Below are 25,852 nucleotides of genomic sequence, written 5' to 3'. Positions count from 1 at the left end.
AGTGAAAGAATCTTTCAGAGCATCGCCAGTGATTCTTTCCACCTCGCAAGCGAATTGCATTTGTTTGCAATCCTTTTATATCCAGAGTCGTATCCAAGGATAGTTCAAGAATTCAAGCATCACCTGGAGAATCCCATTCCTGAAGAACCCACCAACACGGATAAATTTTTATCATCTGTAAGAACAAAGCTTAAAGACGCTTTGTTTGATGCAGAAGGCTTGTATGCAGAAGAGAACTGCCTGAGTGAGGACTGTTTGAAGTCTACTTATCCTAATGGAAAAAGATTGGTGGAAAACGACAGAGAGATGGAAATGAGACATGGAACAGATGAACGGAGAAAAATGATAAATCTAACTCTTTGGAAACTGATTCGTAAGGCTAGTCACAGATCTACCACAAATTATAGACAGACGGACATTATCCCCGTCTACAAGAGGCTTTCTGGAGTTCTGTGGGAAGAACTGAAGGATCTAGATTTTATCATTTTCCCAGAGATGGACAGAAAAGTTGGCTCAGACATCTTCCAACTTCTAAGTGGAAACGAGGATGTGGTAAGAGATAGGCTTTTCCATCTCATGAAAATTAACCATCCAATTGTTGACTACAAACTTGTAGCTTGTTTCAAAAGAACCTTCACACATCCCAGAAAAGTTCATCTCCCAAAAAGCTATCTGAGAAGTGCTCTGAAAAGCACCTGTAAAGATGTCAGTTCTGTTATGTTCCGTCATAAACAAGTTCATCCAGGCCTGTCAAGCCCAACCAACTGTGAAAGCAAGGACAAAGGTGAAGCCCCTACAGATGTGATGCCTTGTGATCTTGTTTTGGAAGATCATGAATCAGTAAATCCTGAAAACCAGAACACAATTGAATCTCATGTAAGTTACGATAGAAGCAGAGGCTTTGAGGATTCCCCAAAACCTCAAAACGTAGGAGTGGAGTGTGAAAACCAAACACTCGTAGAAAGTGTAGTCTCTGGGACTGTGTGCAGAGAGTATCCTGACCTTGCTTCGTCACTAAGCAAGTGTTGTCCGATTTTTATACAAGTGCGTCCGTATAAGCCTGCTTTGGAAGATCCCGAACAAGAAACCCCTGAAAGTCAACAGAACACAAAACAAGATGCTGCAAATGTGAACCTTGGTGATCTTGCTTTGAAAGACCTTGAATCACTTAACTCTGAAGGCCAGTACAGACATGAAAACCCTATATATGTGAATGAAGGTGATCTTGTTTTGGAAGATCTTGAATTAGTCAATCCTGAAAACCAGAACACAATTGAATCTCCTGTAAGTTCTAATAGAAGCAGAGGCTTTGAGGATTCCCCAAAGCCTCAAAACGTAGGCATAACAACAGTGGAGTGTGAAAAACAAACACTCGTAGAAAATGTCGTCTCTGGGACTGTGTGCAGAGTGTATCCTGACCTTGCTTCGTCAATGAGCAAGTGTCATCCGATTTTCATACAAGTGCGTCCATATAAGCCTGCTTTGGAAGATCCCGAACAAGAAACCCCTGAAAGTCAACAGAATACAAAAGATGCTACAAATGTGAACCTTGGTGATCTTGCTTTGAAAAACCTTGAATCAGTCAACTCTGAAGGCGAGGACATATATGAAGACTCTATGTATGTGAATAAAGGTGGTCTTGTTTTGGAAGACCATGAAGGCCAGTACAGACATGAAAACCCTATATATGTGAATGAAGGTGATCTTGTTTTAGAAGATCTTGAATCAGTCAACTGTGAAAGGCCAGGACAGAAATGAAGGCACCGTATATATGGCCGTTGCTGATCTTGTTTTGGAAGATCTGGAATGATGAGAAAACATACCATCCTAATCCTCTGAAGGTTTTATGTTAGGATGATAATGTCCCTGATAGCAAGGGATGGTGTCTGAATGTTCGTTGCTAGCAGGGACCAAAATTACAAACATGAGTTCAATTGATTAATCTAAATTTTTCCTGCAAGAATTATTTGATTTTTAAAAAAAAGTATGGCTGCATAGCGGGGTCTTTCTGCATTAAGTCTGCATTTTGTCCCCTATGCATGTGTGGGTTCCCTCCAGGTGCTCTGGCTTCCCCCACTTGGTCCAAAAATCACAAAAGTTATCTTTTTTTAGGGGATCTGGAAAGATAAGGAAGTACATAATCCTAATCCTCTCAATGTTTTAAGGTGTTTCATTTCAGGACTACGTTCAAGGGACGTTGTCTGAAAGTTCCTTGTAAATCACAAAAGTGAGTTCAATTGATTACTCATAATTCCTCTTACAAGAGTAGATGGATGAAGAGCTGCACGGTGTGCATGCGTTGTTTCCGTGCTCCGGGTTGCCCCATAACCCAGGTAGCAGATGATGTTCAGTGAACAGATAATGTTCAGTGAACATTACCTCAAAGACAAATGTTAAGAGTTCACAAATGAACGTTTACCAAATGTTGATTGAACATTTGATCACTATAGAAAAACATGCTTTTTATATTTAATCCATTTCCTTTCTCTTAAACCTTTACGACTGTTATTATTTTTCACTTTATTACTATCTTATGAAGAGATTCAACATCTTTTGGAAACTGTTGATCAAAGTCAAGATAGCAGCTAAGCAATTGTAGAAATTAATTAATTAATTAATTAATTAGCTAATTAATTAACCAATTAATTAATTACAATTAATGTATCAATCATTTTTAATCACTTAATCAAATAATCGATTAACCATTAGTTATTAATCATTAGTGATTAGTAATTAATCATTAAGTGTTGTATTTCATTAATTAATGATTAACTAATTATTAGAAATTAATCATTAAAAATTAATGATTAATAGTTAAAGATTTACTATTAATCATTAATAATAAAATTAATGGATGAAAAATCATTGCTCATTAATAATGAATGATTATTTATTAACAGTGATGAATCATCAATTAACTATTACTAATTGGCAAAACTAATAGGAAAGAAGAGTCAAACCAAAAGCTAATAGGGTCAAGCTAATATCTCATATAAGTCAAGCCAAAGCTAATAAAAATAAAACTAAAAGCTAATTAAAGTCAAGATAAATCCTAATTTCAGTCAGTCTAATAAAACAGCTAAGAGGTAAACCAAAACTCTATTATTATTATTATTGACTATTAACTCTTATCAGCTGTTAGTTAATAAGTCACAAGGTAAAAGCTAACTAGCAATTAGCTTCACCACATTAACTATTGCTTAGACATTCATAGCTTTTGTTTACACTTTTGTTTACGTTTTAAGTTTGACTCTTATTAGTTGTTAGCTGGTCTCATTAGCTGTTTGGCCCTTATAAGCATTTGGCTTACTCTTGTTATCTATTAGCTTGGCCATCCTTAGCTGATAGCTCAACCATTTATTGGCTATCAAGCTATTAACTAACAGCAGTCAAGCTAAAATCTTTTAAAAGTCAACCCAAAAGCTAAAATTCGTCAAGCTAATAGTTAATGATGGTCAAGTTAAAAGCAAATAAGAATTGAGCCAAGAATTAAAAACGATCAAACTCATGGACAAGCTAATAGTTAGCAAGACTAAAACCAATGCTAGTAAGAGTCTAGCTAACAGCTCATAGTCCAGCTAAAAACTAATGGAAGTTTGTCAAGTGTTTGTATTTCTAAACAGAATTGCATAAAATATATTTTGCATCCCAATCCGGATTCCATATTGACCTTTTCGCTTTCCCATTCTGGTACTGTCCCGCCATCTTTCTTCCTTTATCAACTGTGTCCAGATGAGGATGACCAGTGGCACCTTCTTCTGGTTGGTGGGCACACTACAACACTGAAAAACAGTCTTAGCGGACATGATTAGTTAAAAGATAGGAAATCATTTTAACCTAACAAACATTAATTGACAATCACAAGTCGATTAATGGTTCACATCCCTAATTCAATCTGATCCATGATTCATGGTGTGTAATAAAATAGGCTTGAGCCAACTGCTTCACAGTTCAACTGGCCCTAATCCAGTTCTTTGGCATTGTTTGTCAAACTGGGTGGTCCATAGGCCCAAAAAGGGCCTATTTTTAATTTTTTTAAATTAGTCCACAAAATGTCACAGCATTTGTCCTCAGGCCCGTTAATGTGTTCTTTGGCAAACTGTAACTTCTTCGGTCCATGTTGTTTTCAACATTGGGAATTTGTGGCGGCTTCTTTCCACACAAGTTATGTTATCATCCACTTGTCATGTAAATTCTGAGCGAACTTTTGAAAAGCTGCAAAAAAAGTTAGCTTTTTTTTACATTTCGTCACTTCGCAGCTACACATTTCAGTGTATTTATTTATTAACTTTTTATTAATTAAAATCATTAGGAGTAGGAAAGAAAATAATTGTTTTCTTTTGTAAAATCTTTTTTTTTTCTTTATGAAAAATACATACATGAAGTATGTGGCACAATTTTTTCTTCATCCCTCTTTACATTGAGACACAAGAAGATATTATAGTACAACATATTACACTAAGCAGTCACCAATCAAAGGTTAGACCTAAATCCAATTGAAAATCTGTGGTAATTGTTGAAAATCACACTTAATTTAAAAAAAAAAATCCTCCCACTTTACCTTGATGCACTACTTTGATCTATTACAGAAAATACCAATAAAATACAATCGAGGTTGCGGTTGTAATGTCACAAAATTAGGAAAAGTTTAATACTTTCGTTAGACACCATATCTGGCTGATCTAACAAGCACTGAGAAAAACAGTTCCCTAAATACATCCACAACTTATAACTGTCGGGACAAACACACGACCTATAACTCAGCAATAAACTGCCACCATGCACAAGCCCACTAACTTGTCTAACAATGGGGAACCCCTCCTTGAGGAAGCTATTAACATGTTATAGGGTCATGTTCACGATGCACTTAAGGTAGTCCCATACACACACACACACACACCCACACTTTACTTGTGTTTGCAGTAAAGCAAGACCTGTGTGCACTTAATGAGATCTGAGTGGAAGTGAAGGTGGAAATTGGTCATTAACCATCTGCTTGTGGCTCTCCTGCTTCTGGATACACGAAGTTTTGCGACTAATGTTGTTTGTGTGTGCACTCGTTCGCAGTGAATGAGTGTGAGGGCCTCCAGAAGGAAAACGTCTGCCTGGTGAAATGGCATTGGCCAACAGTGAAAAGCTAAGAAAATCTGATCATATCGACATGCAGCATGTTCTGATTTAAGTTTAAATTACACTTTTAACTTGTGAACATCACACTATTTGTGCTCTTGTTGCTTTGGCAGAGTTGAACTCTGGGCTTTTCTCAGCTGGCAGAAGAACTTTCATCTGGCGGGAAAAAACGAAAAAGAAGGAACATGCAAAAAGAAAAACAGCAAAGCCAGGGAGGACATGAAGGATGTGGTGGGCAAGATAAGCAGCAGTCGGTGGAGAGCTCTCCATTCGTGTGGCTTTTGTTTTTACAGCTTCCTCCCACTTCAGCCACACAGCTCACCACACCTCAGTCGCCGGAAAACATAAACATCTCAAAGATGGAGTGTTTGATATGAAGCAAGAAGGAACATGTCAAAGTGTGAAGGGTGCTATACAGCAAACCAAATGAAGAGATTTGGCCCAATATAAAACGGAGCTATGCACAGTGGAAGCATGGTGGTCCACTACCAGTGAAAGAAACAAATTGATGATTTGTGATGACTTCTCGCAACATTAAAACATCTCCGTTTTTGTCAATGGCTAAAAATAGCCAAGTGTGACTTAGTAATTGCCAGAATGTGACTCCATCTGGTGAAATAAGTGTAAATTCTTATTATGCCCAATGATATGAAGGTGTGCGCTAATGTTACCTTATGCTGTATATCTAAGACAGGATGTAGCTCCTGAAATAAACCATATTTGGCTGGCTGATAATACTGTTACAACAGCACTAAACAAGCCTCCACAATTTGTGTTAAAATGTGACACAATACAAATGACTTGTTAGCATAGGGAACATACTGGCTAACTATTAGTGACTAACAGCAAACAATTTGTTAGCACTGTGAAAATACTGACTAACTATTAGCAGCTAACAGCAAATGATTTGTTAGCATTCTGAGAATACTGGCTAACTATTAGTGAAATGCTAATAGAAACGATTTGTTAGCACTGTGAATATACCGGTAAACTATTAATGGCTAACAGCAAATGATTTGTTACCACTGTGAATATACTGGCTAACTATTAGTGGCTAACAGGAAACGATTTGTTCGCATTGTGAAAATACAGGCTAACCATTAGCAGCTAAGAGCAACTGATTTGTCAGCACTGTTGAAATACTGTCTAACCATTAGCAGCTAACAGCAAATGTTTTGTCAACACTGTGAAGACACTGGCTAACCATTAGCAGCTAACAGCAAATGTTTTGTCAACACTGTGAAGACACTGGCTAACCATTAGCAGCTAACAGCAAACAATTTGTTAGCACTGAAGGTACTGGATAACCATTAGCTGCTAACAGTACAGTTAGCATCTGCTTTGTGCATTAGAATTGGTGTCAGATGTGAAGAATGTACACTTACCAAGGACTTATCTTCTTAAAACTATCACTGTTGCGTAAGAGATTTAAAAAAAAAATATTGTAAAAGACCAACATTCTTTCTTACTTATTTTAGAAAGTAAAAATCATGTAGGATAATTACACAGAGTTAAATATTCCAAGCCTTTATTTCATGTAATTTTGGTGACTATGCCTTACAGATGATAAAAACACATGTTCCATTTCATCTGCCGTTATTGGTTCACTGGGTTTTCAGCCGTCTAGCAGGAAATCTTAGAGCACTTCATGCTTCCTGCTTCGTGGAGATCATGATTTCATATTTCAGCAGGACTTGGTATTTCCCACGCAGCCAAAGGCACCTAAATGGCTGGTTCAATGACCGTGGTGTTCCTGCGCTTGATTGGCCAGCAAACTAGTCTGACCTGAATCCCACTGAGACACTATAGACTAGTACTGTCAATGAGAAGATGAGAAACACCACACCCAAAAATACAGATAAACTGAGGGCCGCTATCAAAGCAACCTGAGCTTCCTCAACACCTCTGGTATGCAATCATCCTAATCTTTAGTTTTCTAAAAAAGACTCTACATGAGAATCGAGTCACAACTTCATGAAACATAATAATATTACGACCAGTCAGAGGAAACATGTTTGCAAAATAAAAATATTATGCAAAACCAAAGTCTATTTTGGTCTTGATAGCCTTAAAAAAAGTGCAATATCACATTTTATCTATCAACATATAAATAATCATCAAAGGTTAATTTGAGGCGAAATGTGCCCAGTTTGATGCTTCTATATATCAGAATTTTACAACAACAGATACAAAACAGATTGATATATAAAAAATAGTAATAAAAATTTTTGCAGCTGCAAACTGCTAAAAGCACTGGCTTATTTACAAGTACCCACATGCAAATGCTGGGAGGCGCTGTGGCAGATGGCCTGTTGTCACAGCAGGTTACTCCTCAGCCTGTCGGCTCAGACACAGATGGATGCTGGGCCGTACAGCTAGATGTCAGTCAGACGTGATGATAGAAACACGGGGAAACATGTCGGTCGCTCGTACGCACAAGGAGATGCACCGTAAATCACTGACTGCCGTCAGAATCCTGATTAACTCTCTGACCCCAGATAAGGACCACCGTGGTGTTGGTTTTAAAAAAAAAAAAAACCAAAAGACAAAAATAAATAAATCACTCACACATATACCCGTACCCATACATTCTTAACAGTTACGAGAGAAGCCAGAGAGCCACTCTGGGTGTTTATGCCTGAGAGATGAGGGGGCAGAAGACGATCCTTAAGTGAAATGAAAAATGGACTCATCCATCTCTTCGCTCGCCGTCCTGGATCTCTGTCCCGATGTCTTCAGGTCCTTCAGGATCTGAGACTGATGCTGGAGACACTCCTTCATCTTGTCCTCTGTTAGGGTGAGACGCTCCTCCAACACGGAAACGGTCTGCATGGAGAGCAGGGGGGATTAGGACGCACAATAATTACACAGCAGTCGCAGAATAATTACAGAGGCCAAAGCAAGTCGGACGGCCTGTGGAGTTGGTTCCGTCATCGCTCTGGAAACATAAAGTGGGAGACGCAGAAGAGGCTCTGTGAATGGATGACCTGGTTTCTCATTTACTTTTCTGAAAAATGACATTTCCTTTGCGGCAGCATTTTAAGGCATTGAGACTAGGGATGCAACGATCTGCTTTGTTCACTTCCGATACCGATACAGATATCTGAGGTTTAGCACAGGCCGATGTTGATATGATACAGAAAAACAGGCAAAATTTAACTGACTGTAATGGATAGGGGGAGCTGGCCCAAAAAAGGTTGAGATCCACTGGCTTAGAAGAAGCTAGCTAGGTAGCAAGCAAAGGTATATGAGCAGCTAGTTATCAGTAGCCTCAACAGCTTCGAGTCACAGAACGCAGTGAAGATGTCTACACACAACTCAAAATTTTGCCTGACAAAAAAGTCCCAAGAGAAAAATTATATATGAGAATATATGAGATGAAATAGAAAGACGCTTATTTAACTGACAACGAAGGACTGCGCAGCTACGTATAATATTGCTTTAGCAGGGTCCACTATTTCTGATTCATTTCTGAGTAGTAATAAGACAGCTAAATTTGGAAGAAAAAAAATCTGACAGTATTAAAACTATTCCACTGAAATGAGTCACAAATGTAGCTAAGAAGCTGCTTCTCAGCAGCTTTCAGATTTCCCCTCCAGCTGACCTGCGTGAGAACGTCCAGCTGTCGAACAATGTGCTGCAGGGTGAAGTCCAGACTTGATGGACGACCGGGGAGAACGTTCAGTGGGCGGGTCTGCGCCATGTCCTCTTCCTCCGCCTTTCCTTTTCCTCTTCTCGGGCCATCTGAGCCGGTCTGGTTCCCAGAAGTCGACCCCGCCCTGCTGGCACTTTCACCTCGGGTCCACACTTCCGCTCTCGATCCGGTGACACGACGTGCCAGGAAGTCTGCCTGTGTGGGCGTCAAAAGTGGGAAAAACTAAAAGCTTTCAACTATTCAAGGACAGAAACACTTTTTGTGGTGGGTGTTCAGCTTGCTTATGACTCAGAATCAACTCATCTAAGACACCTTTTCCAGCAATCAGTACTGGGACATCTACAGAGGTGTGAAGAAGTGTTTGCACTCTTCCTGATTTCCTTTTTTTTTTTTTTTTTGCTTGTTTGTCTTACTTAAGTGTTTCTGAACTTCAAACCAATTTAAATATTAGTCAAAGACAACACAAGTAAACTTCAAATGCAATTTTTAAATTAAAGTTGCTAATTACTGAGGAGAAAAAAAAAAAATCAAACCATGCAATCCTTTCAAGAAGCCAATACGCCATCAGCAGCTGTTATCTTCTTTCATACTAGTATAATTACCAAATCAATCACACCTTTCTCATCCAGACTTGGGCTGCGCCGATCCACTTTTTTTCACTTCCAATACAATACAAATATTTTTGGTTCAGTATCAACCAATACCAATCTGATATAGAAAACCAGCGCTCAATTGACTTAAAACATTTTAGTTTTTTAAACACGGGCAAATGTCCTGAATTGTAAACTTGATAACTCTACACCAGTGCGACACACTTAAATACAAGCTTGGTCAGACATGTAATAACAAACACAACCTTTATTTCTTCAGTCAGCGTAATTAGGAGAATAGCAGCCAATGTAAAAGAAATAATAAAGAAAATGATAGAGATATTAATATCAGACCGGTTCATCTCTAATCTGGGCCAAAACCCAGCACAAGTTGGAAACGGTCAGAAAACACACCTGCATCCTTCAGCACAGGTTTGACATTTTACCACGCTGTTCACTCTGTCTGTTGACCACCGGTACTAGTTAGGAGGCTTTTACTGATCCAGTGGACAATTTAAAATCTTGCGTTTTCCTTTATAAGACATACACAAGAGTCGGCAAAAACATGTTGGTTTTAATACGCCACACACACATAAAAACTGCTTCCTGTCTTGACATGCAAGATACCTTGAGCTCATTGCAATCTGATAGACTGGAGTGATTGCATGCTAGACGTTGCTGTGTCACAGAGCGGTACTGAATATCTGATGCCGTCTTTATACAACACTTGCTTACAAAATACCGATAAGATCATGCACTGGCATCGGCAAGAAAAGCTAGTTAAAGGCTCAAACTTTAAGTTGATGCATTACTTTTTATAAGCTCAAGAAATGTGACAAAACCAATTAAATACCGGAACTTTGTATTCTGTTTAACTGGAGCGTTGTTTTCGTATTCACAGAAAAGACGTCTTATTGTAGCACATGCAGCTCTTCCAACTGCATTTATCAGAAATCACAAACTATTCTCAGGGAAATTTGACTTTTTTTATTATTATTATTGTTGAGTGTTCTCACAAATGCAACAGACTGACAGATCTACTTTTTTTTTAAAAATGCTGTGTGAGAAGAGGAGCGGATCTGTAAACGTGATGCCTAGTTGCTTCAAATGTTTCTGCCAGCAGATCTTTAGAGGAACAGAAGGAGAAGAAGAATTCTGCTTCTTCGCCAAGTTTGTTCCATCCATCTCCATCTTCTTCCGCTTATCCGAGGTCGGGTCGCGGGGGTAGCAGCTTCAGAAGGGAGGCCCAGACTTCCCTCTCCCCGGCCACTTCTTCTAGCTCTTCCAGGGGAATCCCGAGGCGTTCCCAGGCCAGCCGAGAGACATAGTCCCTCGAGCGTGTCCTGGGTCTTCCCCGGGGCCTCCTCCCGGTGGGACGTACCCGGAACACCTCACCAGGGAGGCGTCCAGGAGGCATCCTGACCAGATGCCCGAGCCACCTCAACTGGCTCCTCTCGATGTGAAGGAGCAGCGGCTCTACTCTGAGTCCCTCCCGGATGACTGAGCTTCTCACCTTATCTCTAAGGGAGAGCCCAGCCACCCTACGGAGAAAACCCATTTCGGCCGCTTGTTTCCGCGATCTCGTTCGTTCGGTCATGACCCAAAGCTCATGACCATAGATGAGGGTGGGAACGTAGATCGACCGGTAAATCGAGAGCCTCGCTTTATGGCTCAGCTCTCTTCACCACGACGGACCAGTACAGCGCCCGCTTGACGGCAGACGCTGCGCCAATCCGCCTGTCGATCTCCCGCCCAAATCCGCCAAGTTTGTTCATACCCCTTAAATTTTCCCCAAGTATGAGCAGAATACAGACATAATACAGTACTTTATCTGAATGATCAATAAAGTAGATCATTCAACATCACAATGCATGACTGTAATGTTGAAGGAAGCATATTCGTGTGTTTTTTTTTACGGCATTTCATTTCTGTGTAAATATCTCGTTACAACGCAGACACCCACGACTTATAGAAAAGTTTGGCCTAGTTGTTTTCTTGTTAAAGATGGTGGGTGTGGCTTATTACCAGGTACAAGCAATAGTCCAGAAATTACTGTATCTGAAAAGTGTGTTGAGCATTTTCTTTGAATGCCTCTTTACTGACATTAGCCTAACATTTAAGATTTTTAATTGTAAGTAATTTAGAAGACAGTGTTTCTGTTCCCTCTACATCATCATTATGACCCATGCGCTACGTGTGTTTTCAGTTCGCTTCAAATTGTATAAAATAAGAAGCAAAGAAGAAACGAGGGGTTAAAGCTAAAAAGATTCTGTAAGACTTTCAACCTCCAGTTCATTCTATGCTTAAATCTAGAATATCACTGCTCTGTTTATGAAGGCATACTGTAGTAAAATGGAAAAAAAAAAACTCATCAATTTATATTGATGACTGAGCAGCAGTTAGCTTAACCATCTATTTGATGAAAAAAAAACTGTCTTTATTACAAACTGAAAAGTTGACAGGTCGAAAAGGTTGAAATTGAAAGACATTCAATTCTCAAGGTTGTTCTGCAGACTGAGAAGAGAAAGGCAAGAAATGATTTGATGGAATTAAGTTTAGTAACGACAATAAGTGAAATTTTATTCAAAACCTCCTTCCAAAAGTTCTCAATCTCAGGACATTCCCAAAGGCAGTGACTCAAATTGCCTTTATCTCCACATTTAGCACATGTATCCAGAATGTTGGAATTAAATGTATTTAGTAATGTTGGAGTAACATATGTTCTCATCAACCATTTGTATTGGATTAACTTAAATTGAGTATTAATAGATTGTGTCTGTGCCTTCAGACAGGCTCTCTGCCATTCCTCTACTGATATATTACATTTCAAGTCGTCACACCAGGCCAGTCTTTTGTGTTCTGAGGATGTCTGGGAGCTGTTTTTGATGGTGCTGTAAAAGCAGGATATTAGGCCCTTCTTCAAATGGTCATTTGTTGCCAGCTCTTCTATAGAAGTAAGCGTAGGTAAAGTTAGAGACTTTTGAGTACCCAAGACAAAACTTTTGATTTGCATAAACTTAAAAACATGTTTAATTGGAATGTCAAATTTCTGTTTCAAATCATCAAAACTCATCATAATCCCTTTATCAAATAAATCAGAAATTTTGCATAAACCTTTAGCATACCATGTTTTAAAACCCATGTCTTTCCTAATTGGTTCAAATGTCATATTGCCTCAGATCGGGGAGAATTGGGATAGTGTTGGTATTTCATTTTTGTATTTATGTACATCATACCATACTCGGATAGTGTTTTTAACAAATGGGTTTGAAGTATTTTTTAATAACTCTTTGCTTTTCCTTGAGTATAGATATGAATTTAGGGATAAGGGAGTGATGTTTATATTTTCTATATTTACCCACGACAGAACAGTTGCTGAAAACCAGCAGGATGCACTAGAGAGCTGAGCAGCCCAATAATACCATTTGACATTTGGCACACCTGGCCCTCCTCTGTCATATGGAAGATATAATAATGATAAACGTAATCTGTCTCGTCGGTTGTTCCAAATTAAGTTATTGAGGATTGTTGGAATTTTTGTAAAAAAAAAAAAAAAACGTCGGAATGATTAAGAGGGATAGCCTGGAAAAGATATAGAAATTTAGGGAGTACATTCATTTTGAGAATATTTATACGGCCAATCATAGATATAGGCAAGGTACATGTAGACCATCTATCAAGTGATTCCATTATTGAATTAACCACCGGCGTGTAGTTTGCCTGAACCAGATTGTCTATTTTTGGAGTAATTTTTGTGCCTAAGTAAGTAAGGCTGTCTTTTGCCACCTGAAATGTTGTGTGAACTGGTGGATTGTTTCTTTCAGCCCGTTTTAAAAATAGCTTTGGTAGCTAATAGCTAAACTCATTGATAGTTTTAAGTAGTTGGGGGATTGAGCAATTTAGATTGGATAACATTAAAATTATGTCATCGGCAAATAGTCCAATTTTAGATTCAATATTTTGTATTCTGACACCATGTATGTTTTGATTATTCCTTATGGCAATAGCCAGTGGCTCAATTCCCAGAACAAAGAGGAGAGGTGAGAGGGGACAGCCTTGACGCATGCCCCTAGGTAGATTAAATGATTTAGATACAATGTTATTAGTTATAACTGAGGCAGTGGGTTTATTATAAAGTATTTTAATCCAGTTTATGAAATAACTACCAAAACCAAATTGAGAGAACTTGGTAGAGATAATTATGTTCCACTCTATCAAATGCTTTTTCTGCATCAAGTGAAATCAAAGCTGTATCGGGATGTTCATATTTTGCATGAATTATATTCAGTATACGACGGTTACCGTGGTGAACTTGCCGCCCCTTTATAAATCCGTTCTGATCAGGGTCAGAAAGGGATGGTAAAAATTTCTCAAGCCTGATTGCTAGAACTTTAGACATTATTTTGGCATCAGAATTTATAAGTGAGATTAGTCAGAAGGATTTGCATCTAGTGGGAGATTTCCCAGGTTTAGGTAGAACTGTTATGATCGCATTTCGCAAGGAAGAAGGTAATTCTTTAATGGTATAATGTTCCAATAGCATTTTATAGAGGGGCTGCAGTAGTTTGTTTTTAAATATTTTATATAGGTCCAAAGGAATCCCATCTGGACCGGGTGATTTTAATTTATCTATTGCATTTGAGAGTTCATCTATAGATATTGGCATATCCAGTTCTGATTTAGCTTTTCACTAAGTGTGGGGATGTTTATAGAATCAAGAAAGGAGTCAAGTGATGCTTGTGGTTTGTGCCCTTTAGACGTATATATCTTTGAGTAATAATCTTTAAAGAGATCATAACGTTTTTGAGGATCAGTAGTGTTTTCATTTGCAGTTATAATTTCATTTATTGCCCTCTCATTCTGCAAAGCTTTAATGCGACACGCTAGAAGTTCTCCTGCCCTCTCTCCCTGATCGCAGTAGGATTGTTTCAATCTGAATATCTCTGATGAAGCTTTGTTAGTAGATAGTTTGTCATATTTTGCTCTCAATATTAGCAGTACTCAATGCTTTTCTTTAGAACCCTTTAGATTTATCTCCAGCTCAGTCTCTTATTTGTTCTTCATGTTTTAGTATCTCCATGATAGTTTTATTAGCTTTATTTTTTGTGTACCTTATCATCTGACCCCGTATAAAAGCCTTAAAGGCTTCCCATCTAATAGGTGCTGTAGTCTCAGATTTATTAAGGCTGAAGTAATCATCAATATTTTCCTCAATATATTTCAGAAATTTGGGCATTTGCAACCAGTGGGGTTTTAATTGCCAAATAGAATTAGGTCTAATTAAGGGTGAAAATTTAAGCATGCATAGTGAGTGGTCGGAGATCAATATGCTTTTGTAGGCACAACTCTTAATTCTGGCAACCAAAGAATTTGAAATTAGGAAATAATCTATACAGCTATAGCTATTATGGGTAGTTGAGTGACAAGAATATTCTTTCTTTGTTGGATTCTGTACTCTCCATATATCTCTTAAGTTTAGTTCAGACATAAAATGTTGTATAATCCGTCTACTTTTAGGGTGGGACAAATCTAAACCCGATGATCGGTCGAGATTAGGATCTAAAGTACAGTTAAAATCTCCACCAAAGATCACATCACCGTGGAAAGCTATAATAGAGAGAAACAAATTATTGTAGAAATCAGGGTCATCTACTGTATATTAGGACCATACAGGTTAACCAAAATTAAGTTGTGGTTCATCAGTGAGGCTTGGATTATTATGAATCTCCCAGCAGGATCTATGATAGCTTTTTTTATATACAAATAGGTAAAGATTTATGAATAAGAATTGCCACCCCCCTGGCATGTGGAGAAAATACTTGACCTGGCCATCTTCTTCTTAGTCGTGCAACTTCGTTTGTAAGTAAGTGTGTTTCTTGGATAGAAACCACTTTTGGATGTTATTGTTTAAGTCTATTCATTACTGTTTTGAGTTTGATCAATTTCCTAAGGCCTCTTACATTCCAGGAGATTACATCAACAAAGAGCTCAGTACTCGTTCGCTTAATGCCCATATGTCAGCTCTTGCGATTTACAATTTGAAGAAAATTGCACCTTGAGAACACTGAACATTTACAAACACCAAAGACTTTCCTGAGATTTCCCACCAGTGCGAATCTCCGACTCCCATTCCCCTCTATTCTGTGACTTGGCTATGCTACTGATCCCAGAAAAACAGGAGTAGATAAAACTCCTGTTTAAGTTGTCTACTTAAACAACTTGCACCACAACCTTAAACTGCAAACCCCGACCATGCTACCTAGAAATTATGCCCCTAATGTGCAATTAGAAATAGAACAGTCGATGTACAATAAATAATAAGTGACAAAAACAATAAATTGACTAGCTTGGTCTAACACGTAAAAACAAACTGAAACAAATCTTCTTTCAAATGATTCAAAAAGTGTAATTAGCATTTGTAAATATAATCCAAAAAATAAAGCACATCGCTCAGAGCACTAAGCATAAAATTAGACTGATACCAGATCTAGAATTTTCTTCCATATCAGGACTGATACCGATATTAATATCGGATCGGTGCATCTCCAATTGGGCTTGCACTAGTAAGGCCATACTGCAAATGACGACACTTTTCCGAAACAACTCTTCAACAAAACCTTCCAAAATACTGCAGAACGAAACTCAGAGTAAGCATCAAATCTGAAATTTTATCGTTGTGACGACCCCTAGGTAGGGTTAATATAAAAAAAATGATTGATTTTGAAATGAGGAACAATCGGGGCCGGTCATCCATGTTTAAACTCCAGAAAGTGAGGCGAAGTTGGGCGATAATAGTGACTTTTGGTGGTGCAACAGGAGGAACAGAAGGGGGCAAATTAATGAGGGATGTGTCTGAGGGATGGGAGAGGAAGGAAGAGGAAAAGGAGGGGGTGTCACACATTCCTGGCCTAATGCACGGAGCAATCGATTCCAGCTTGCTTCCTGCACGCTGTCCTCACTTCAAAGGGAGACTTGTGAGGAAGCAGGAGAAGGAGGCCAATGGAGGGAGGAGATGGAGGCTGATGGAGGGAGAAGAAGGCAGGAGGAATGTGTTTTAAAGAAAGGAAGAGGCGGAAGGCTACACTTAGAGGGAAGAGGAGAACAAATCTGTCCGTGTGTGGCAGAGAGTCTACTTTGCTATCTCAGTTCATGTTTTCCCCCTTTTCCCCTCTTTCTTCTTTTCATCCTTCATGAACTCCCTCCCCCTCTTCTCTCCTTGGCCACATCTGGCCAACATCTGCTCTGCTCATTTATGCCTAGCAGACCCGGGCCTTCATACCCACACTCCCCCATCCCTTTTCCAGGAAGTTTGGGTGTAATCAAACGTTTAACAGGCAAGGCACCCCAGCTGTTTTTTGTGTCAATTGATGCACAAAAAAAAACAAGTCAATGTTCAAACACACGTAGACAATCAGTGTGTGCGGTATTAAATGGGCGGTGGAAAACGCACGCAACTGAAATGCAAATTTGTCAAAAGAACATCTGAATTAAAAAGCACGTCGGCTAATTGGGGCGGACGGATGTGGATGAGGTGCACCACGGAAACAACGTGAAGCAAACACCGCTTTACTGCGCACTCAACCGAGCTCAAGCCTGACATTGTCAACGGAACCCAAGAGGTTTTAGGGGAGGTAAGAATCGAGCCTTCGAGGCTCCGCAGGAAGTCCGGAGTCATGGTTTACTGTAACAGCAGGTAATCGTGGCAGGAATGTCGTGTTGGCGTTGCTGCAAGGCAGGTTTCAAATGCAAAGGTGGGTAGAATGAGCTGCTGTAATTACAAAGGGGGAAGGAAGTGGGAGTGACATGCAGAACCAACAGATTCGACACTCGTTCTGGTGCAACAGAAAAAAAAATGCAATTTTTCAAATAAATTAATAAGAAATACGCTGAAAAGCTCAGCGGGAAAATTAGTTTATAATTAGAGGAGTGGTGGTTTGACACCTAGCTGATCTATTTTCCCTTTTAGGATCCCCAACACTGATATTTAGTTTAAATGTACAACAAAGATCATCACAAAAGTTTGGTTAGATGGGGAAATATGAAAAATTATGTAAAAAAAACTAAACAAAACTCTGTGGCATCTGTGTAGGCTTAAACGTTACCATGGACAGTCCCTTGCAAAAGTGTCCCATTCGCAGAAACGTTTGTTCACATTTTGTCACGTTGCAACCACAAACCTCAGTGTAATGTCATGCGGCAGACCAACCCAAAGCAGTGCATGATTCTTAAGAGGAAGGAAAGAATACATGGTTCTCATAATTGTTTACAACTAAAACTCTAAAAATGTGTGGTATCAACTTGTAGAGTGGCATTCCTTAGTCAGGTCACATCACTAGTTTGGCAGTATAGATATAAAAAAAAGAGAAAATCTATTATCAATATCGACTAGGGGCGTAACAATCCCTAAAACGTATGAGACGAGACACAATACTGATTTTACAAGAATGATACAGGACGAGATTTTAATATTACTTCAAAGATAACATTTCTGCTTCAAAAAGGTCTTTATGCAGCATTTTTACAGATTTTGCCACAAATTCAACAAACTAATCCTTCATTTTCTGATTTGTTTTTATCTCTTCAGACCTTAGGACAATTCTCTCACTGTGCATGGTCTGCTATACGACGTTTCCCAGTTGCTACTGATAGAGTGAGATGTGACTGTTATGTAGCTTTAATGTATCCTTAGACATCCATCCAATGGTTGTTATAGCGATGCTTTCTGTCACTTTTTGCATCTAAACAACATGGAGTACTTACACAATTTCCCTGTCTCGTATGTCACACCGTCACAATTTCGGGTTTCCACTTGGAACTTTAAATGCAACAAAGAAATGATTTAGTGTAGTTGAAGTATCTTCTATTTCAATTTCTTCAGGCAAAGCCATAGTGACCCGAACTGGCTGGTGCTCACAAGAAAGCATTAACCTCAACAAGACATAGTGTGCTGTTATAATGTCACAAGATTTTGCTACATCCCCAATACCGACTAATATAAAATGTGTATATATAAGATATAAGCATTTCTTATCAATACATATCAGCGATTCAGTAACATCACCCATCCTTAATTTGTCCGCTCTGACTCTAATGAGAGTCTGCATAAGACTTTCTTGCCTTTGATTGATGTTGGTTTGACCAATCGTTAAGTCTTTAATTTAATTCCTTATCATGGAGAATTTTTAAGTGTGCAGAGTGCATGGTATGAAACATGGTGTGTTTTAGAGCTTCAGAGCTCTGAAACACACCATCAAAAAGTGTGTGTGGGGGCGGGGGGGGATGTTAGTAAACTTGACATAAACGGTGGTATGTTGTACCTCCAACATAAGTTCACACATTTTGCAACAGTATCCACAGCTGCAGTTAAATGCTAATCAGTGATGCGCTGATGTCGTTAAAAGCGCGATTGCAGCAGTATTACCTAAAATGGAATGGCTGTCAAAAGGCCTGTTCATGTTAGAACCTTAATGGGGACTGTTTGAATGTTTTATGATCAAAAGAATTGTGAATAGCTTGCCCTCCGAGCCTAAATTAAGTCGCAGCTGTCCGATCAAAAAAGTAATTACCATGAGGATGAGATTTAGCTGAAACCTCCGGTACTCTGACTCCTCGAAGAAGTTCTTTGATCTTAAGTGAGGAGGTTTGTGAATGCAGTGCCTCCTCTCACTAACCTGGCGCCTCAACCACAACAAATTTACAGTCTTGTTGTTCTCAATGAAAATCTATATTGTGATGCTTAATACTATTACAAATAACATGTCAATTTGAATAATTGAACACAATTTCCCGAATAATCTCGTAAATATCTGTAACTTAAAATATGGTGGATAATTACCACTGAAACTCTCAGATAAACACCTGATTAAACAAAATGAACCCAGCACTCTTCAGCCTTATGATGCTGGTATTTCTACAGTGATGCGCAACTGATCCTTGCATGCTGATCAAACTAAACGTGGGAAGCATTTTGCACATTTTTAAGACCATTATGAATAGAATGTAAGACCTAAATGTCCACAGAAATGTGCAAACTTAGTCCAGTCAACTGCTGATAAATTTGATGCACGTAAAAAAAAAAGCCAGCAAAGTAGCAAGGGTGTGTTAGCGGCGAGTTACTGGTGGCCTCAACTGCTCGAGTCAGAGAACGCAATGAACGATGTGTCTGAGTGTGACTCAAACGTTTGGCTGATTAAAAAAAAGTCCTGCAAGGGCAAAAAACAAAATAAAAAAATCATAATATACAGAATTAAATAATCCTGTCAAGACAAAATTTAAGATCTGCGGTTAACATATTGTCACCTCTTCACGTAATGTTTTGCCAAAGGACGTGCAGACACCCTGTTATAAGTTAGATGGGAGAATATTAAACCATTTTAAATGTAAGTGATAGCATAATGACAAACAATGTTTTTGTTTTAATTAGATGACAAATCTATGGATATGTGTTTGACTGCAGCAGGAAAAAAGAAAAAAAAAATCACTTAATGGCAGTCCACTGCTGAGCAGGACATTTTGATTTTACCGTGTGGGTGGCTATCATGCGGATGTGAGAAGCAGACAGATAGCGGCGAATGAAGGCGGGTGGCAACAGAAGTGGATGTATTCACTTCCTCAAAACCACATGAAACTCCTCTGTGTTCGCCAACAGTCTCTGAGCTCTTGCCATTGAAAAGCAACAGTGCCGCTTCACCACGATCTTTAGATATGGGTTCAAGTCTCGTTGTATAATCAGCTGCATTAGCAGATACTGTGTACTGGCAGATAACAATTAGGGCACAGACGAGTGAAAGACAAATCCTCTGATGTGGTGTTTTGGTGGGACTGGGAGGAAATTGAAGCTTTAGATCTCACCCCAACCTTCCTTCTGACTTCCTTTTAAGGATCTTTTATTCATCCATTTTAAATACCTGCTTTGTCCTGGCCTGGATTGCAGGGGAGGGATATTTACTCTTTATGCAGCTTCCTTTTTCCCCCATGCAAGCTCTACAAGATGAGCAAATCACAATGACAGATTTACAGGTATGTTCAGGACAGCTTCTCTTTGCAGATCCAATTGATTGCATGTGGATAAATGTAATATGGGAGCCACATTAGACTCAGGCACACCTGAAAACTACGAGTCAAACCTGGAAGAAACTGTTCAACAATTACAGATTTTTTAAAACCCATTCCTAAAAACGAGTGTTTATACCTTGTCTTGCTCTCTGAACCTAATACGCAGCCAAATGTTTGTCACTTTCTTCATAGCTATGCTGATGACACTCAGATATACATGCAATCAAAGTGCAACTCTAGCTGCGTTTCCATTGCACAATTTGACATTTTGAAAATACATTTGCTTAATGGAAACACGGAAATTTTGAAGAAACACATTGAGCCGGAAAAGGGTAGAGTGCCTTCTCCGGGTCAGGGGGGGTGTCCTGCCCCAAGTGGAGGAGTTCAAGTATCTCGGGATCTTGTTCACGAATGGGGGAAGAAGGGAGCGGGAGATCGACAAGCGGATTAGCACAGCGTCTGCCGTCAAGCGGGCGCTGTACCGGTCCGTCGTGGTGAAGAGAGAGCTGAGCCAAAAAGCGAAGCTCTCGATTTACCGGTCGATCTACGTTCCCACCCTCATGAGCTTTGGGTCATGACCGAAAGAATGAGATCGCGGATACAAGCGGCCGAAATGGGTTTTCTCCGTAGGGTGTCTGGGCTCTCCCTTAGAGATAGGGTGAGAAGCTCAGTCATCCGGGAGGGACTCAGAGTACAACCGCTGTTCCTTCACATCGAGAGGAGCCAGTTGAGGTGGCTCGGGCATCTGGTCAGGATGCCTCCTGGATGCCTCCCTGGTGAGGTGTTCCGGGCACGTCCCACCGGGAGGAGGCCCCGGGGAAGACCCAGGACATGCTGGAGGGACTATGTCTCTCGGCTGGCCTGGGAATGCCTCGGGATTCCCCAGGAAGAGCTGGAAGAAGTGGCAGGGGAGAGGGAAGTCTGGGCCTCCCTTCTGAAGCTGCTACCCCCGCGACCCGACCCCGGATAAGCGGAAGAAGATGGATAGATGGATGGATGGACATTTTTTGATAAAAGGTTTAGGCCGCAACAAAATTGGTTTATTTCGCAAAACTGCAATGGAAACACTTTTTTCGAAACACACGAGTCACGTGAGCAACAACTGGATGTTGCCACCGACACAAACCACGAAGAAGAAGACGACAGGAAGTAGCTGGAGGATCACGGCGTGGCAAGGTTTTTAATGACTAATTGCGTAAATATACTCGTTCACAAGTAATTTTAAATTGGGTTAATTGTATTTTTTCGACAGTAGTGGAATATTGACAAAGTTTTGCTCACATTTGTAATGGAAATGCAGCTACTTATAACAACTCAATAATGCAGGAAGAAGCTGGACCATCCAGGGCAGCAAAAAATTAAAGTGGGGATTTTAAATGAAACGAACCAGAAATTAAAAACACGACTGGTGTGGTCCAGTTAAGTCTTGGTGCAGGGTGATGGTGGTCAAGGGGGTTTTGTTTAAACATGAGAAATGAGCTTTCATGAGAAGAAATAAAAACCCAAATACATCTGGATATATTCACAAATGATAAAAAACAGTTTCAGGTAAGATGTATTGAGTAATCTTCAAGAGACACCTAAGTTCCATAAGACAGTCTTGATAGACAAATAAATTTGATTTGATTTGATGAACGTATTTGCTACAACACAGTCCAGAAAAAAGGCTGCTGCATATTTTCTACAAAATGACTAAGCAAAGGTTTGGTTCATACATGCCATGTAACAACAGATGGGAGTGGAGAGAACAGCTAGTATATCACAAGTAGTAATTAGAACACTGGGTACTGTTACTCATCAAGGGAGGATTTGTTGAGAGAGCTTCCAGCTGGGGGAAGTGAGTTTGGGTTGTCAGTGGTAGTTGCTGAGTGAGGACTCAAGATATGTGCCTGTGGGTTTCTGCTGATTATAACTGGCAACCAGTACCAGCTGTAACTTGGTGTTCTTGGGAAAAACTATTACCTTGTGCAAGTTTGTTTTAGGATTAAAAAAAACAAAAACAACATCACACCAACAACTGGGGTTTGAAACTCGGGTCCAGATGCTCTGATGTCAATGCACAAAGTCCACATGCACAGCATCCAGCAGCCAGACATCACTAAAGTGGTCCAATGGCTTTCTAGCATCGGTACACACATAAGCTCGCATGCACACACAGTGACTAACGCCACCCACCCAAACGCTCCTCATGCTGAGACCTATTGCAACAGTGTTCCACACTGTTGCATAACAGCGTCAGCTTCTGTTCAGAATTTATGCAAAAATGCTGCTTCTGCCTCAAAGTGAGGAACTGACCCTGATGGCAGGCAGCACCGATTCCTGAAAGATGTGTGAAGCATGGCAGATGGGGAAAGAGGAAGACAATTCAATCATATAAAGGGTATATGTTAAACGTATTACATACCTCTAAGCTAAAGTCGTACAGTCAGATCTAGTGGAGAAGTGATGATGTTATGTATCTACAATAAAAATTGTACACCTGGTGGATTCTATTTGGAGTCACAACTAGGAAATTCTGAGTTTTCAGTTGGGGGGGGGGAAAGATTATCTGGAACGCTCTCCCGAAGTCGGATTTCCCTCGGGAAGTCGACGATTGTTCTTAGGGCCAACAATATGGCCGCTCCTCGCATCCATAAGTTGTGGTGGAAACAGGTTTATTTTACAAGACACACTTGTAAGAGGGAGTCTAAAATGTTACATGATGCACCTGCAACTTTAAACTAAACAAATTAAAAGTGATGTTTGCTTAAAATGATGTTCGCAACAGGTACCCTGGTAGCAGCGACGTGCGGTAAGGTTCATAGCTGGTGAGGCACCGACTTAATCATAATCAGATTTACAAATATAGACCTCCTGCATGGTATTGTTTACATAAGGAAATTTCGCGCATGCGGACAACGATGGAGGGCAAAAAGACTATTCTTTTACATGCGTAGCCGCGCTGCCGCCGCAGAATAATTTTGTTAACTCAATCAAACTTGGACATGTAGATATTATTAATTTCAGTCATTTTGGTGAATCAGATTCTAGCAAAAATTTAGAAAACACTCCTCTTCTAAATGAACAATATTAAGTCGAGGCAAACATATATAACCACACTATTTGTTGTACATGTGCTAATTTGAACTGTGGAAGTGGACCAATAACGGTAAGCACACAATAACTGCATCGACAGGGTTACAGTTACCATTTATGCTAAAAGTAGAGGCAATTTGGGCCACAAAGGGCTTGGATGAGAGCACACTCCAAAAGGAGGTTGCTCAGCATTCACTGCTTTTACAAGGCCCTTAGTGTGTAGGTGTAGAAAGACACTTTGTTGGCCATGAAGTGGAATTATAACCGTCCTGTAATCTGGAAACACATTCAGTTCATCCACTTCTTCAAAGAGGATGAGTCACAGGCAAAAAGTCATGAACTGGCAAAAAATACCCCCATCATCGTTATCCATTGTGTGGTTTAAAAGCAATGGTCTAATGTCCACAAAGAACAAGGTATAAGCTAACATTAGTCTGATCCAACGTTAACAGCAACTGCAAAGGACTAAACAAAGATAACGTTGCTTGAAGAGCATTTAAAGCCAAGTGGAGATTCTAAATAAACTGTGTGTGTCTCTTTGTTTTAGCCCTATAATTTACTCCCAGGATGCCATGTGCTCACCTGTTGCCCAGAGGCAAAAGTTAACATGTCCTCGTCTAACCTGGACAGGATGAAAGGAAAACAAAATTACTGTGACTATGCAAGACCAACTGCTACCAACAGAAACCAACAGCTCAGGTTGTCAGGTTTGTTTGGAATCTGAAACAGAGGGGGCTGACAACCCACTTGAATATCTTAGAGTATGGTATTTACATTCAGCCCTGTCAAATTTCTTTTAAGTCATATTTAATATACAAAGTATTTATATAACAACTGAAGGTAACATAGTCACTTGATTGTGCTATAATACTATATGGCTGGAAAAGACATAATACAGTCCCTTTAAGCAAACCCACCATTTAGCAACTGTAACTATTTGTAAAATAAATAGCTCTCTGCATGTTTGCTATTGGACAGATGCTTAGTCTAATAGACCAACAATACCTCGTCAGGCTTCCAAAATTACAACGGGGAAAATGACACAAAAAAGTATACTTTAAAAGATTTTCTTAATGAAAATTTGAAAAAAAAGAAAAAATCCAGCAAAAAAGAAAAAAATTGCATTCTGATATTCCTCCACTGATGCTCAGAAATTGCATTTTTACTGTCCCCTTTAAAGGGTTGAGCAATTGTTTGATTGCAAGTCTGCCTTGAACCAAGTAGATGTACATTCATCACTTAGAGGATGGCCCTTTTTTGGGTTAAACTAGTTAGGGCCAATATGTATTGTATTGTGTGTCTCTGTACTTTGAAGAAGTTCTTCAGCTTCAGCGGTACGTACATCTCTCCAACTAAACTGGTTCCAACTAAATATTGCATGAGAAAACTTGTGAATCATTAACATGGAACATACCAAGGTCCTGTCAAGGCTTTCTTCAAACAAAAGATAAGAGAGCAAATAAAAGGCAGCCTGCAGCCACTGGGATTAAGGTTTTACACCAAAGGTTAGGGTTAACTAATTACTTGATTAAAAAAGATAAAGTTCTACATATTGATTCTTTTATGGGCAAAAACCTCATCATCCTCAGTCTTCACTTTGATCTTCGTTGCAAGGAACACGTTTACCTCTGTGGGCTATAATTTACCAGCCGTCCACATGACAAATACAATTACTGTGGAGTGAGCATATGGGAGTAATAAAACCCCCATCATTTAGACCACTGGTGTCAAACTCCAGTGCTCCAGGGCCGCTGTCCTGCAGTTTTTAGATGTGCCACAGGTACAAAACACTGGAATGAAATGGCTTAATTGCCTCCTTCTTGTGTAGATAAGTTTTCCAGAGCCTTGCTAATGACCTAATTATTCTATTCAGGTGTGGTGCAGCAGAGGCACATCTAAAAGTTGCAGGACACCGGCCCTTGAGGCCTGGAGTTTGACACCCCTGATTTAGGCCTAAGCATCAGTGCACACGCTTAGACATTATAACCCCACTGCAAATACGCCCACACACAAATCCAGCTCAGAAGGCCAGTTATTGCTAACTATAACTTTATTATAGTAAATGAAGGTTTTTACAATTTCTTCATGCCATGTTTGAGAGAAATTAACTTCCTTATATAAAAAGGTTAATGTATGGATGGATGGATTATGGTGGCCCTGAAGCGCAAACCACTTAAAAAATCATTAAACAATTACAAATTTTAAATCGCAACATAATCGATGTTCATATAACCAAAAAATGTGCCAAAGCCAGAATAACTTCTTGTACTAAAGCCAAAAGTGAAAATGTCCAATCAGCGGAGGCACACCAAACGTGTTTTACATTCAAAGTCTTTGTGCGATTTGA

At 39.5% G+C, this 25,852-nt stretch overlaps 1 protein-coding gene across 1 annotated transcript in view; it reads right to left on the bottom strand.

The window, feature by feature from the left end:
• Positions 1-6,641: 6,641 nt before the first annotated feature.
• The window catches only part of poc1b (POC1 centriolar protein B), a 44,882-nt gene continuing 25,671 nt past the window's right edge, over positions 6,642-25,852 (bottom strand). The window contains exons 11-12 of the mRNA XM_032577329.1: positions 8,735-8,980; positions 6,642-7,956 (exon numbers count right to left, since the gene is read on the bottom strand). Coding sequence (XP_032433220.1) covers positions 7,798-7,956; positions 8,735-8,980 — 405 coding nt within the window. The 3' untranslated portion in view covers positions 6,642-7,797. The remainder of the gene's footprint in view (positions 7,957-8,734; positions 8,981-25,852) is intronic.

Source organism: Xiphophorus hellerii, chromosome 2 (genome assembly GCF_003331165.1).
Source record: "Xiphophorus hellerii strain 12219 chromosome 2, Xiphophorus_hellerii-4.1, whole genome shotgun sequence".
Classification (NCBI taxonomy): Eukaryota; Metazoa; Chordata; class Actinopteri; order Cyprinodontiformes; family Poeciliidae; genus Xiphophorus; species Xiphophorus hellerii.
The sequence above is the reverse complement of the archived record's forward strand: the minus strand, read 5'-3'. Positions and strand labels throughout refer to the sequence as shown.